This window comes from Camponotus vicinus, unplaced genomic scaffold, assembly GCF_025532165.1.
Source record: "Camponotus vicinus isolate PSW18456_S1 unplaced genomic scaffold, iyCamVici1.0 SCAF_1, whole genome shotgun sequence".
NCBI classification, from domain to species: Eukaryota; Metazoa; Arthropoda; class Insecta; order Hymenoptera; family Formicidae; genus Camponotus; species Camponotus vicinus.
The window spans coordinates 28919832-28935574 of NW_028141945.1; the positions used below are offsets into that span (position 1 = coordinate 28919832).

Sequence of the window (15743 nt, forward strand, 5' to 3'; positions counted from 1 at the left end):
GGTCCAACCCCTGAGCGAGGACCCATAGACCTCGATTCGCGCTGACTTAGGGGTAGTGTGCGGTGGACCTCGCTTCGCATGGAAAGTTGCAAACCCATGTGAAACCATACAATAATAGACCTCATTTTGCGCTGACTCAGGGGTGGTGTGAGGGTAGACTTCGTTTCGCATGGAAAGTTGCAAACCTATGTGGAACCATACAATAATAGACCTCGTTTCGCGTTGACTCAGGGATAGTATGGGATGGACCCATGGACCTATAATATATGGACTGCGAATTCCTCTCACTATACACAGGCTAGCATGAGACTAGCATGTATCCTGTAGAACTGAAAGAGTACAAAATAACTGGACATTTCCCCTCTGCGCACAACGTATACGCAGTGACAAAATGAGAAAAACTTGTTATGAAAGGTTAAATGCCGATTAATTTAAAAGTGTGAATAAAATTATATAAGGGCGGAAGGTGTTTTAAAAAACGACAAAGAATTTTGTTCAGTTGACAGCACGTTAAATAAAAAAAGATTAAGTGCCGATCAAAATGTTAATTTGCATTGTATGTAAATATAAAAAAAATTCGACCGACGATGTATCTTTATCAGTAAGTAGCAAGCAATATTTATAATTAATGAATTTATACGACCAATTTTTACGACCAACAAACTGAGACATGTAAAAATAAAAAAGTAACACTTGTTTTCTAATAGATTCCCAAAGAATGATGAGTTACGTCAACTGACGTCAACAACGATGGATTTCGATAGGATTGGAGAATTTGGAGTTGACGATACAACTGAAAAAATCAAGTCAGTTGTGTAGCCAACATTTCGAAGATGACTGCTTTTTCTACAAACTAGGAGGGGAGAAAAAGAGAAGATTTATCAAGCCGGATGCAGTACCAACGATTTTTGGTTTTAATTATTCACGGTATGTATTTGTGTTACATTGCTAATCAGACTAACAGATAATTGTTTGTGTCACCAAAATCAATTACCACCATTTTTTATAATTGAGTTGCAGAAAAGAAGCAACATATACAGAAGTGACCTCCAATGTTTGCGATGCAGATCAAGCTATTACTAAAACCGAGCCTGCTAATAAAAGTACTTCTAGCGCTGATCAGATCAGATCACCTTTGCGAGATCACCGATCTGATATCGATGACCCGAATACTGATTGTAATGAAAGGTACGAGAAATATTTATGTAAAGTTTTTTTTGCATTGGAATTATTTAAATTTTCAAAAAAATGTCTATTACAGGGATCCGCAATTGGATGTTGGGCTTTTGAAGTCACCGCCTAAAAAAAAGCAACTGTTCGAGCTCACAACATTTTGAGGACTGCTTTACTCAAAAATATCCTCTTATGACAGCACATAGGGTACATCCAGAAGCACAACCGCTCACTGAGAGGCTAAGTAGCAATCGAATGTGATTGGTGAATTCAAACATAGAAACCAATCACATTCAATTGCTATTTAGCCGCTCAGTGAGCGGTTGTGCTTCTGGATGCACTCATAAATTGCTAATAGCCACAAAAACAGTCAATGACCAAAAACGTAAAATACGAACGTTACAACAGCAGGTTTTACGTCAAAAAATATATAAGTACATAAGTAAAATATAACATGAAACTGTGACGAGCAAATGTAAACAAAAAAAATATAAACACATAAATAGAATATAATGAAAAGATAAGTAAGAAATTTTAAAACCGTATCTCAAGAACACCAAGAGAGATTGCTGCAAAATATAAACGGTATTTTACTTAGGAATATACCCTCTACAATATATATGTCAAAATGAAAATTTTTCGTGCTGTGTAACCTAAAATAAACATTTACCATTAATTTTATTTATTAAGGTATTCAAAGTGTTGTCCATTTATTTTATGATACTTCTAAATCCGCTCTTTGTAAGATTCGCGAATCCTTTGCAATCTATCTTTTAAAATCATTCGATAAGCATTAATACGTTATTAATATAATTTCTATTAATATATATTATTATAATCGCATATCTTCGAAGTCAATAAACACAAGGGAATAGAATGTGTCAATGAGATTTCATTGGAATGATAATAAACAAATAATATATCTAAATGTACCAATAATTCCTGAAGACACGAAACAGTAACTTGTTATTAATGTTGAACGGTTCCAAAAGATAGCACTTTAAAATTAATTAATTTTGTTTGGAAAATAATTATTTTTACTATCTATCTATTATTCACCCTGTGTTTTCCTGAATTTCTTATTTCAAGGTCATCCTAAGGTCAAAGTAGTTATAGATTGTTGAATTCTTTTTATTTTCTACAATTATAACTGATTAAAAATAGGATTTTTCATTTACAAAATTTGAAGGTAACGTTCAAAACTTTTGATGGCAGCTAAGAAAAAACCAAGATAGCCAAAATGTTGTCCTTTTAAAATTATTTAATTTTTGTCCGTTTTTATGTAAAATCAATATTTAATATGAAGATACTTTAGAAGGAAGTTTTTTTAAAATGACTCATCTTATATAATAAATAATATGTACGAGCCGTATCACACGAGGACTAATAGGAAGGAAGATAAATGGAAGATGAATGGTAAAATAAAATATTTTCTTTTGTAATTTTCCATAAAACAAACTTTTTATAAAAAAATTTCAATACAAAAATTGTCGATGTAAAAATACCCCATCAAACTGATGTATTTTATTTTACCTGATATATTGTGATAATATTATTTACATAGCGAATTAAAGCAATATTACATGCCAAAGAATTTTTAGCAAGATACAAGCATGTGTTATATACAATAAAAACCTGTGATATTTTTTTTTAAGATTTAAGCAATATAATCCATTTATTATATTTTAATAGATTTATTCAATACATAAATATAAGTTGTTTTCCAGTGTATTTGAATTGAAAATTTAATTAAAGCATTTTAATTTGATATTTATTATACACATTATATTAGAGTTTGGTATTTATTATACACTTTATAAATATAAATATATATATATATATATATATATATATATATATATATATGTAGAATAAATGGAATTACTTTATTACTCGACAGCAACGTAGCAAAATATTAAGCAAAATAAATTTTAGTTAAATTTAAATGTTACAAAAAAAGAAAATATTCTATCAAAACTAATATTTGGAAGTAGTAATTAAAAGATTATGTAATCAATGTATATGACGTATCAGCAATTTATATTATATCTGTAAAATAAATTATTAAATCGTTAATTGGTTAAATATTATCAATTGATTAATTGATTAAATAAATAAAAACAGTCTACCGGATATGTAATTCTTTTATATATCCCTATATTTTTTAGCTCACAACAAATAGATATATAACTATTACATAACATTTCTGGTAAAATTTATTTACAGAATTTATCATAAAAGTTTTCAAATTTTCTATAAAAATTTTAAAACTTTGTCAGAAATTTTAAGATTTTCTGTAAAAATTGGCACAAAAATCTTCAAAAAAGGAATGAAGATTCCATATCTTTATCATAAATAAATTTTGTTAGAATTTCTTATATGTATATAAATGTTAAATATTCTAAATAATAAGATTTTTAGTCTATAATTTTCTAAAATAATATTAAAATACTTGAATAGAAATCTGATATATTTTCTTAGAATTCTTCATAAATTTAAATTATGAAAAATTCCTAAAATTTTATAAAAAATTAGATTTTTTTCACCAGGGATGTAACTAATGTGTGTGCATTGCATATAATGTACATATTAGTTGTAATTTTCCATTCATAGATGTAATATATGTAATATAAAATATTTTATAATTCGTTAGCATCTTAGGATGTCGAAAATACTTAGTTAGCTTCTGCAACTGTTGAATCACTGTGCTATATATGGGATATAACTATAATATAAAATATATTATATTACTAATGTTACATTTATGAAATGGGAAATTACAACTAACATATTTTGTATTGTACATATTATGTATAACTGTTCGTGCTAGGATGTATAAGAATAAAAATTTGCTATCAGAAAATATTGCATTGTTGCTATATTATATATTTATTTAAAGCGATCACATACATTATAACAGACATAATAGAATACCTTAGCTGTGCCATTTATGTCGATAAACTATACATTTTTTTCCGAATGACACGAGGTCATATAACGTGAACACATTGATAATTATATTAACGCTATTTGTCAAGCCTTCTTATATGTATGCCTGTTCTTATATGGTATGCCTTTTTTAAATAATTGATATCATATGATATATCTAATAGTGATAACAAAAAATCTTTTACACCGATGTAAAATATCAATAGTGTCACATGCAAAATATAATAATTTTTTTGTGTGTAATTTAATTATAACAATATATTATAAAATATTTTTATTATGCATAAGACACGAATCTTTATAGCTTATGCTGTAGTTCATTGTCTTCGAATAGCGTTAATGCTTTAAGTAAAATTTGTTTTTATAATACTTTAAAGGAATTTTATTTAATTGTATGTTTTTATGTAATCTTGTATAATTTTCTTTTGAGTTTTTCAATGTCTCTCAAATTCAAAGTCTCAAGTGACTCCGAATAATAACATAAAATCGATAATGTAACTTTTGGAAAAAAGAAGCATTTTACAAAAAGCATTTTGCAAAAAGTATATTGCGTTGTTATTTTTAAAAAAAGTGAATTATATGAATATAAAAAATATACAAAAAGTTACTATTTTAAGTAATCTTACGCATCATACCTCTTTTCACTACATATTTCATTAGTGTAGAGAAAATCGGAAATTTGCTTAAAATGTCAATAAAAAATTTGTTAAAATATTTTTTATTTTTAATGTTGCTTATATGAAAAGATATGAAACGACGTTCGAAAATTGATAAAGTCGCGCGTGACGTTGACAATAAAAAAATTTTGATTTTTCCGATTTAGATTGCTTGCAGAAGCTCTAGTCCTATGACTTGCAGTTCTTACACTTATTAATAATTGTATCATTAATATTCGGTATGTAATGATGATGACTATACGATTATATTTTATTCTTTGTTATTTCCCAGTAAACACCAGCACCCAGTAACCTGTTATATTAATATTGTATAAAAGAAATAAAACGGAATGCAAGTAATATACATAGATATTACCGGTAAGTTACTGGTAATTGTATAGTTTCCCATAACATGTAACATGTAACATATGTATCGTTATTACATCGTACATAATTTACATAGAATTCATATAGAATATTGTTACTCATAAATTGAATTGGTAATTAAATAAATAAAATAAATTATATGTATTTAATTTGTAAAATTTAGGATGTAATTTATAAAAATATTTTGCTATAAATTTTGTATTTCAAAAGGAAGTAAAAGGCAGTAAATGGATTGTTTTCCATTTATTTGCCTAATTTTAAATAATTTATTTAATATTCTAAATCCCTTATTGGAATTGTATCAGAAATCAAAATGATAAAAAAAAAGATACATTTGAATTTTATTTTAGTATCTGTCTTTTGTAGGAGTTACATCGATTTCATGATTCAAAATTGAACATGAATTAGTTAAGTCTAATTTTGCTACAAGCGACAGAACACTTATAGAACAATATTATATTGGAATAATATATAAATATTCTGTTACATTACTGTTATAATGTTATAAAATAATATTATGATATATTACAATTTTATATCATATAAATAATTTGTGTTATATTATTTATTACTTCCACATTATATTACTGCAGCAAATAGTGTTTACTGGGTTCTTATCATTATCATGTTAAATAATCTTTGATAGTAATAAGATACTTTCTGATATAGTCTAAGTGTTAACATTGATAAAATAATAGATCAGCAAAAGATAAAACTGTTGAAGGGAAATAGTACTACGATACTTGAGTTAAAATAAAAAAAAAAAAAACAGATGAGTTTCATGTTAGATCTCTAAAGATCGGAATGTAGGGAAACTTGCGAATTATGCGAAAAAAATTAATAATAATACGTGAAAATGATTGATTCTACGAATGTCTCTTAAGTAAAGTTCTTATAATTTAATTAATGAATATGTACTTTTTCGTATTATAAAACGTATATTAACGTATTCTCTCTTATAAAACGTATTATCTTTTATTTTGTTCTTCTCGCAATGTCTTTTTACAGCGGTATGAGCGAATATTATTAAAAATTTGTGCGTCGTTTCATATCGTGCGCTCAGACGCTATAAAAGCGAATAATCGTCAGTATCGTAAACTTCTACCCATAAGAAGTACATACATCTAATATATGTTAAACAAAAATTCGGTTTCGCTGATAATATTTCTATTATTTAAAAGTGTATAAATTGTCATTTGACTTAGAATCATCTTCCCTTGATGTATTGCTTCTAGGATTCTATAGCAAGTATAAATTTTTATCGAAAATTTGATCGTAAGAAGATATTATTGTTTTCGGATGTCAAAATTCTCCTCTGACTTACGCCTATGTTAAATATAACATATGCTATTGGTCATAATAAATTTAAAATGCAACATTTAATCTCAACATTTTAGTAAAATTATGAAAAAATACATTTTTAAATTATACATATTTAAGTGTTAATATAAATTAAAATCGCGCATTTATATATATATATATATATATATATATATATATATATATATATATATATATATGTGTGTATATTTAACAACTTAATTAAACTATATGTATTAAAATATTTTATTAATTATAATATAATGTAACATAAACGTTATGATTTGTTGAGAAATATTAATGAAATAAATATACAGGGTGTCCGATTCCTGAGTGACCAAACGAAAAGTAGTGGTAGATTGGATCAAATTGAGAAGAAAAGTTCTCTACTATTTTGCAAAATTCGCAATAATTATTAAGAAATAAGTAAAAATGTTTCGACGCATGAGAAGCGGTAGATCGCTTGCAGTGTCCGATTAATGAGTGATCAAACGAAAAGTGGTGGTAGATTGGGTCAAACTGGAAAGACAAGTCCTCTACCATTTTGCAAAATTCGCAATAATTATTAAGTTATAGGCAAAAATGTCTCAGCGCATGAGAAGCGATCTGTCTACCGCTTCTTATACTCTAAGACATTTTTGCCTATAACTTAATAATTATTGCGAATTTTGCAATATGGTAAAGAACTTTTCTTTTCAGTTTGACCCAATCTATCACCACTTTTCGTTTGATCACTTAATAATCACACACTACAAGTGGTTTACCGCTTCTCATGTACCGAGACATTTTTGCTTATTTTTTAATAATTATTGCGAATTTTGCAAAATGGTAGAGGACTTTTCTTCTCAGTTTGACCCAATCTACTACTACTTTTCGTTTGGTCACTCAGGAATCGGACACCCTGTATATATAATTAAGTCGAGAAATATATAATATCTCTTTATAGTTGAAAAATTACTGCTCACAATATTTAATGCTCAACCTATAAAACTTTTAATTGTGTTAATGAAGAATCATTGGAGAGTCTTCATTTAACAATAAAAGATTTATATGTACGCAATTGATATTGATTGTTATGAAAATTAAATAATTAAAATCTCTTCAACGGCTTTTTGATTATATATAAGCATATACATATATAATTATGTCATAGAGTGCAATTAATCCATATATATACATTTGTGTAACATACATTATAAGTAAAAATAACTTTTTATTGTGCTGGCTCAATGTGAATATTATAATTAAATCTTTCACTACATTGCTTTGAGCCACAATTTTTTCCCAATGCATGTTTATCGCTGATAATAAATAAGCCATTATCTTATTAATAATGTTAATAGCAATAACAATAATAATAATAATAATAATAGTAATACTAATAATAATAATATAATTAATAATTTATTGTTTAATAATAATAATGTTAATTGTGTGTGACATTTAATATCACAATTGCTTTTATTTTCAATTTTAAGTTTCTATCTAATTTGTAATTTTTTCCTTTGAATTAAAAAAAACAAATATTATGTGAGACATATAGTGTAAAAAAGAAACAATTTTTTTTTTCACGAAACTCATAAACAACAAATGCTCCCAAGTTTGCTTTTATAATCTTCAAAATTTAATAATAATTCCAGCAAATGCAGATATACATATAACTGTTATATAATGTGTAACTAACATGTGCGTTACATGTAATATATATCTGTAATTTTTCTCACTTATAGATGTAATATTTGTAATATATGTTACATATTGTAATTATATCCTATGTACAGCGATTTACATTGGTATCATAGAATGTCGAAACTATAATAACTAACAAGGAGATGCACGAAAATGTCCCCCTCCGATTTTGATAAGCCTTTAGTATGTTGTTTTATCTCTCTAGATAAAAATAAGGGATACGTATTTTTTGTACGTGCTCATACACATGTGTAACGAGTAAAATATCCCTTTGAAAAAGATCGGTTTTTCCCTTTCAAGACGATTATCTCCGAAACTATAAGAGATAGAAAAAATTTTTCAAATTAAACGTTAAATGGTTTCAAGAGCACTTTACAATAATGACAAAAAATAAATTTTTTATTTGTTTAATTTTTCAAAATACCTCCACCACTAAACATTTTCTTTATTAATTTTAAAATTTCTTTGTGACTAAATGCAAGGTTAGCTTTTTATTGTCTATTAATGTTTACATTTCTTTCACGATTTTACTTTTATGCCTTTATAAAATTACAATTAAGACATAAATTTTTGTTTTTTTAGAGTATTGAAGAAATTTTTTTAGTATTTTTTAAAAATTTTGTGAAAAAAACATAAAACACAGACGGCATTACGTAAAGTGTTCATCTTTTTTATTGAACAGACTATTCACGAAGAACAAAAATTTTTCAAAACAAAGTACAAAACGTTATTTAAAGAATAAAAAAATATTTATTTAAATGCCATAAATAATATAATATAAATATAATAAGCATGCAATCAAATTTGTAAATAATAAATATGTAAATAATAAATTACCTTTAACCAATAAAGCCTACAATTCGTGCATGTATCCATATTGTAATTGTTGATGTACTATATGAACACTATAGCATGTATATCTATATATGTACAAAAATAATAAATATTAAATAATATAAATACTTATGTTAATAATAATATTAATAATTAATATATAATTAATAATAATAATAATATATATTAATAAGATTAGTAATAAATAATAATATTAATAATATTAATAATTATGTTTAAAAAATAGCAGCATTTTGTTGTATGCTTATTATATTTACATTATATTATGATATTTAAATAATAATTTTATTTCATTCTTAAACAATACATATTGTATTATATATCTTCTTTTGAAATTTTCGTTCTTTGCGAGAAGTCTGTTTGAAAGATGAGTATTTTTAAACGACGTCTGTATTTAATGTCTTTTCCACAATGTTTATTTCCTCCTACCAAAGAGCATTTCTTCACTTTAAGGAAAATACAACAAACAAGAATTTTTGTTATAAATAATTTTAAAAAATTATAAAAATAAAATCTTAAAAGAAATAAAAATATTTATAGATATTTTTAAAATATCAATACATACTAAAAAATCGCTCTGATTAATAATTCACGATGAAATAATGTCACGTATTAAGCTACTATAGTTCGCAAAAAGACAACATTTTATATTATAGCTCTCCCCCTCAGCGATATATGTTTATATTGTGTAATCAAATATTTTTAAATCATTAATCTTTGATCTTCAATTTTTTTAAATCTTTTTATCTGTTCTACAGAGTTTAAATTAAAACAACAAAGAAAAATGACAGCTATGATATTCATGATATAAGATTCTAATTCCATTTCTATATGAAATAATAAATGTAATAAGTAAATGCAGCATTCCATAAAGCTACGTAACTATATAATTACATAATTATATTATTAATATTATTATCATTACTTCTTGTGCCATCTTAAATTAAACAAGTTTAGTCACTCGTACATTATTTCGTGCATTTTGAACTTATTTGTATTTAACGTTTTGAGATCTGATTATATATTAAACTGTTACAATTCTAGCTATTTCTAGCACGAAAAAAACATTATTACATAGGCAAATGTATCAGTTATTATTCTATTACGGAAAAACAGGACGTGTTGCGCGATGAATCCTGCGCATAGACGGATACGGATAGCATATTTACAAAAAGATTTATAATTAATTCTGAAAATAATTGCGTTCGGAATACAACTTAATATATGGTTGGATTCGCAAAAAGATAACCTTTTATTTAGTGACAAAAAAAAGTTTTAAAATTAATAAAGAAAATATTTAGTGGTGGGGGTATTTTGAAAAATTAAAAAAATAAAAAATTTTTTGTCATTGTTATAAAGTATTTTTGAAACCATTTAATTTTTAATCTGAAAAATTTTTTTCTATTTCTTACAGTTTCGCAGATATTCGTCTCGGAAAGAAAAAATTGATTTTTTTCAAAGGAGTGTTTTACTCCTTAAACATGCGTACGATTATGTATAAAAAAATACGTGTCCTTTATTTTTGTCTAGAAAGTAACATATTAAAAGCTCATAAAATCGGAGAGGGAGACTTCCATGCATCTCCTTATAAGTATTCATGATATTCTAAGATGCCGACTCAGCAAACACAAAGTAACAGTAACATAACATCAATCTTATAATTTTCCACTGAACAATGTAACTGCAAAGTAGCATGTCTTGTAACAATTACACTGTCAAGTGGGAAATTATAATATTAATATTATGTTATTGTTACTTTGTGTTTGCTGAGAAGTCACTATGAAAAATGTGGGACATAATTACAAAATAACTATAATATAGCACATACGTTATATTATAAACGTTACATTTATGAGTGGGAAATTATAATTAACGTGTGTATTACATGTAACGCATATGTTGTTTATATGTTACATGATAATTATATGTTTATGTTTGTTGAAGTTACAAAAAAAATAAAATTCACCAAATACATATATATATATACACATATATAATAAATATTAAATATATATTTCTTTTTTTGCTCTATGACATAATATAAATTTGATATATATTTTCATATATGTAACAATAAATAAATATTAAAATAAAAATAACAAGTTATTTTAAAAAAAGTCTATATTGGTAAATTATCAAAGAATCTCGAAAAAGATGATTTACATATCGTAGAAATCGGAGAATATGTCGAGATTAATGATTCAGATATATTAGCGATACGATTAGTGCAATGCTAAAATGATGAAGCGAGTGTGGAACAATTAATATGAATATATGAAAACATACAACCTACTGGCCAGTGACCTCTGCATCCTCCTTCGATGGAACAGACCTTGATCGATGAGAATATAATGTGAAAAAATGATTGAATTTAATATTTGGTGAGTAGCGAACCTGAAAGCGCGAGTCTAGTATTCTTTGAAATGAATAAAGCATATGTATATATGTATGTGATAGATGGGGGAAGGAAGAAAGAGGATAAACATTTTTTTCTCGCGTTAAATGACTTTTATACATAAAGCGAATCTTGATGTTCTCTTTTTTTGTATAAATTACCAAAAGCCTCCCGCACTGCGGCCACCCGGTGGATTATTCACGCGAATACAAGCCCTTCGTGCTCCTTCGACATCCTCTGCAAGAATAACGCGTTTATATTTCCGTAATATAAAAAAAGAAGCAAATGAGACAAAATTAACATATTTTCGGCAATTAATATATAATATCAGGTAATATATAATATCAGGTTTGAACAAAATTTAGTATTTCTTTATCAATATTGCTATTATAAAACTATTAGGAAATATACTGGATAATTAGAAAAGAGTTATATTTTGAGAACAGGTAGCATTGATTAAAACAAAAAAAAAATCTAATAAACATGAGTCCTAAAATTAATATCTTTAGAGAATAGGCTATCTTTTGATTTGAGCTCTTTATTCTTTTTTTTTATTGATTATGTCATTTCTTCAAAGCAGTAAACAAAAGAGTATTTATATATACTAGTATTTACTATTTTATTATTATTTTTATTATTTTATTTATTTTTTTACTCATTATTATTATTTTTAACATTTAAAAGTATTTATTAGTATTCGGATGTGTTTAAAAGACATAATTCTTTAAGACGTAGAATTAAAGAAAGCATGACAACGAATAGAAAGATATAGAACACTCTTTATAATGATAGTAAATAATATTTCAATAAATAATATTTGTTTTAGTCTCGTGTTTACTAGACTTTTTTTCTTATTTCGATCTCTATCTATGTGTGTATAAAGGTTTAAAATTATTAAACGTAAAATACTCACCACTAATGGAGAAAGTAGAGTCTTGCAGGTTTCTCTGGCCCTCGAGTCTCGGGCCCTTCGTAGATGGTGTCACAACGGCGGAATCCGGAAAAGTAGATGCATAAGTAGGTTGAAATTTTGCTCTTGGACTCTCGTGAAGTGAACCATTGGTCTGATTAGCTTGTGCTGCAGCCACGGCAGCGGCTGCTGCAGCTGCTTTCGCTTCTTCTTTGGCCTTCGCGATCGCGGCATCTTCCTCTGCGAATCTCTTGGCTTCCGCTTCAGTTCGTGCGACTCCACGTGGTTTCTACACAATAGTTGCAGTGTTAGGTTAAATTTCAATTATAAATTTTAAATGATATTAATTTGTATTCTAAATAATTAATTTCTAAATTTAGTTCAATAATATACAGCCGATTCGATAATATATGGCCCATTATAAATGACACATTGATATATTTCTGAATTTGCAACGAAGAATTACAGTTTTTTCTTGAAAATAACGGCATTTTTTTAGACCAATTGATCTGATTATTTTGTGCATAAAAATATTGAGATAAAATAATCGAAAAATAAATTATATTTAATAATTATATTCTACAGATATAAAATGAATATTTTACGAAATATTTTATAGTTTATGTAAAATTATGTCAAACAAATTAAAATATATATACAATATTTATTTTATTATTTATTTTATTTATTGTTTTTAATCCGTGCCTTATGGTTTTGAATGGACTTCCAGTCTTACAAGCTTTACAAGTTTTGTATTTATTTACAGAATCTTATAACGTATAAAATATAAAAATATAAAATATGATATAATATATAAAAATAAAATAAAATATAAAGTGTATAGAGTGTAAGGTGTAAGTTATACAGTAGTTAAATGAAATAAAATCTAAATCTAAAATCTAGACTCTAGAGTAACAGGCGAGGAAAAGTAATATAAAATATTATAAAATAAAATAAGATAAAATTGAATTAAATTGCAACTGAAAATAAGAATAAAAAATAAAAATAAAAATAAAATAAAATAAAATAAAGTTGAATAAGAATAATACTAAAACACTATCTATCTAAGCTCCTATCTAATCTAGATGAGTAAAATGTTATGTATTATGTGTTATGTATTATGTGGAGTATATAAAGTCTCTTAAATCTCCCTTTGTAGTTTTTATAATTCTTTGTGGTTTTATCTTTAGTATCTTTGGTTTCTTTGGCTTCATATTGTTGTTCTTAGTCATTATAACTCCTTGTCTCTATCTTTCTTTGCACCTCGGGTTTCCTTGGCTCGCGACTTTGTCCTCCTTCTCCTCTTCTCTTCTCGTATTTTGTCTATTTTTCTCATTATATTCAATCCATTTCCCTCCTCGCTCAAAAATTCTTCCATTGATATTTCGTTTTTTGTTGCTTTGCATTCTTTTAGTACGTGCTTTAGGCTTTCTTTTCCACATATTCTACATTCTCTTTCTGTCTCCTCCTTCCAGTAATGTCCTCCTCTCATTTCGCTACACATCTATATCTTGCAATTCTGCTCCTATTTTTCTTACTCTTTTTTCCTTTCAGATAATTCGGTATTCCTTCTGTCCTTATCTTTTTATATATAGCGTTATATCTAGATTCCTCTGTTTTCCTCTTTCTCTCTTCATTTTCTCGTTCTTCAATTCTTTCCATTATCTTTTCCAATATCTCCGTCTCCCCTTCTTCTCTCTTCTTTTTCAATTCTTCTTTACCCATGTCCGCTTTCTCTAGTATCCTTCTCCTTTTCTTTTTCCATTTACTTTCTTCTCCACTTTTTCTCCTTTTCTCTATTTCTTTCATACATTCTACTATTATCTTCTTCTCCGATTGGCTTGCCTTTTCTTCATATTTTACTGCTCTTTTTATGGCCTCCGTTCTCAGTTCCTTCATTTTTGTTTCTTCTTCCAGTATGTAATTTGGTGCCCTCCTGTCTAGTTTCAGTATCCATTTTATATACTTCTTTATTTTCTCCATCCTTTCTTCATTTCCCCATCCCCATATCTCTGCCCCATATAGAGCCACGCTTCCCACTAACGCATTAAACATCTTTATTCTTCTTTCGTAGTCGTCCGCGAATATCCTTTCTCCTATGCTCCAAGTCTGCTTCATCGCCACCATCGCTCTTCTCATTCTTTTTATTATGTGTTTCTCCGCTCCACCGTTCTTTTGTATAATGTAACCTAAGTAGTTCATTTCTTTTACCTCTTCTATTTCTTCTTCTCTCCACTTCCATTCTCTTCTCTTTGTGCGTCCTCTTCCTTTCTCGAATACCATTACCTTTGATTTCCCTGCGCTTAAAGTTACTCCTTTCTTGTCAATGTATCTTTTAAATTTTTTCATCATCTCTTTAAGTTCTACTTCGCTTTTCGCCATCAACACAATATCATCTGCATATGTTATCGACCATAGTTTCTCTTTTTCTATCTACACCTCCCGTTTGCTCTTTTTTCATTTCTCTTTCCAGATCCATTATGTATATATTGAATAGTGTGGGCATCCTTGTCTGACTCCGCTTTTCGTCCAGAATTCTTTGGACTTTCTATTTTCTACCCTTACTATATTCTTTGTTCCCTAATTCTCCTTCTCAATCTCTCTCCGATTCTTGCCTCTCTCAGCATCTCTCCTAGTTTTGCTCTAGTTGTCCACTCTATCAAATGTCGCTTTGAGATCTGCAAAGAAGGCAAAGATCTTACCTTTATTCTTTGATAATTCTCTGTTGACTATGTAGTTCAGTGTGAAGATTGCATCTGTTGTCCCTCTTCCTGTCCTGAAACCAAATTGTCCCTCCTCCATCCTTTCCGCCATCTTCTTCATCTTTTCATTCAGTATGCTAGCATATATTTTATATGCCGTATCCATTAGTGTTATTCCCCTATAGTTCTTCGCCTCCTTCTTGTCTCCTTTCTTGTATATTGGGCTTGTTATCCCTTTAGTCCACTTCTCTGGTATTCCTCCTTCCAAACTTTGTTCAACAATTTAAACAATACTTCCCCTATCTCTTTCGGCATTAACCTCCATGCTTCGTTCTCTATTCCATTATATATACAATATTTTATAAATTATTCAATTTTTGGTCATCCTATCCATTTAACTTTTTATATATTATTATATCACATATACAAAAAATCGATTTATAAACAAATTTAAATGATCCATTAAAAAAAATGAAGATGATCTTAAAATAACTCCGATCGCTTTTCGATCAGAAGCCTTGGTTTTTCGATATTAATGTGTTATTTAAAATGGACCACTCTATATAGTTACTTCAATATTATTATTTAAAAATAACGCATCTATAAGAAATAGCACCATAAAGAACAAAAGAAAATTTGAAAATTACATAGTGTTAAAAAAGAGTCAAATATTTTGAGAGTAGATAATGTTGAACGATACAAAGGAC

General features: G+C 27.3%; 1 protein-coding gene across 7 annotated transcripts in view; it reads right to left on the reverse strand.

Annotated features, from left to right (window-relative positions):
* Positions 1 to 4043: 4043 nt before the first annotated feature.
* Positions 4044 to 15743, reverse strand: part of Crmp (Collapsin Response Mediator Protein) — a 43004-nt gene continuing 31304 nt past the window's right edge. Inside the window, exons 9-12 of one of the 7 annotated variants that reach the window (XR_014439395.1) lie at positions 12338 to 12623; positions 11586 to 11661; positions 9012 to 9094; positions 4044 to 8490 (exon numbers count right to left, since the gene is read on the reverse strand). Coding sequence is in view for 5 of the 7 variants with exons in the window: in XM_083102376.1 (XP_082958502.1) it covers positions 11319 to 11361; positions 11586 to 11661; positions 12338 to 12623 (405 nt within the window). In the remaining 2 variants the exon portion in view is untranslated. Of the gene's footprint in view, positions 9095 to 11036; positions 11662 to 12337; positions 12624 to 15036; positions 15372 to 15743 lie in introns of those variants that run through there. The other 6 variants (XM_083102505.1, XM_083102376.1, XM_083102299.1 and 3 more) reach the window with 6 other exon arrangements.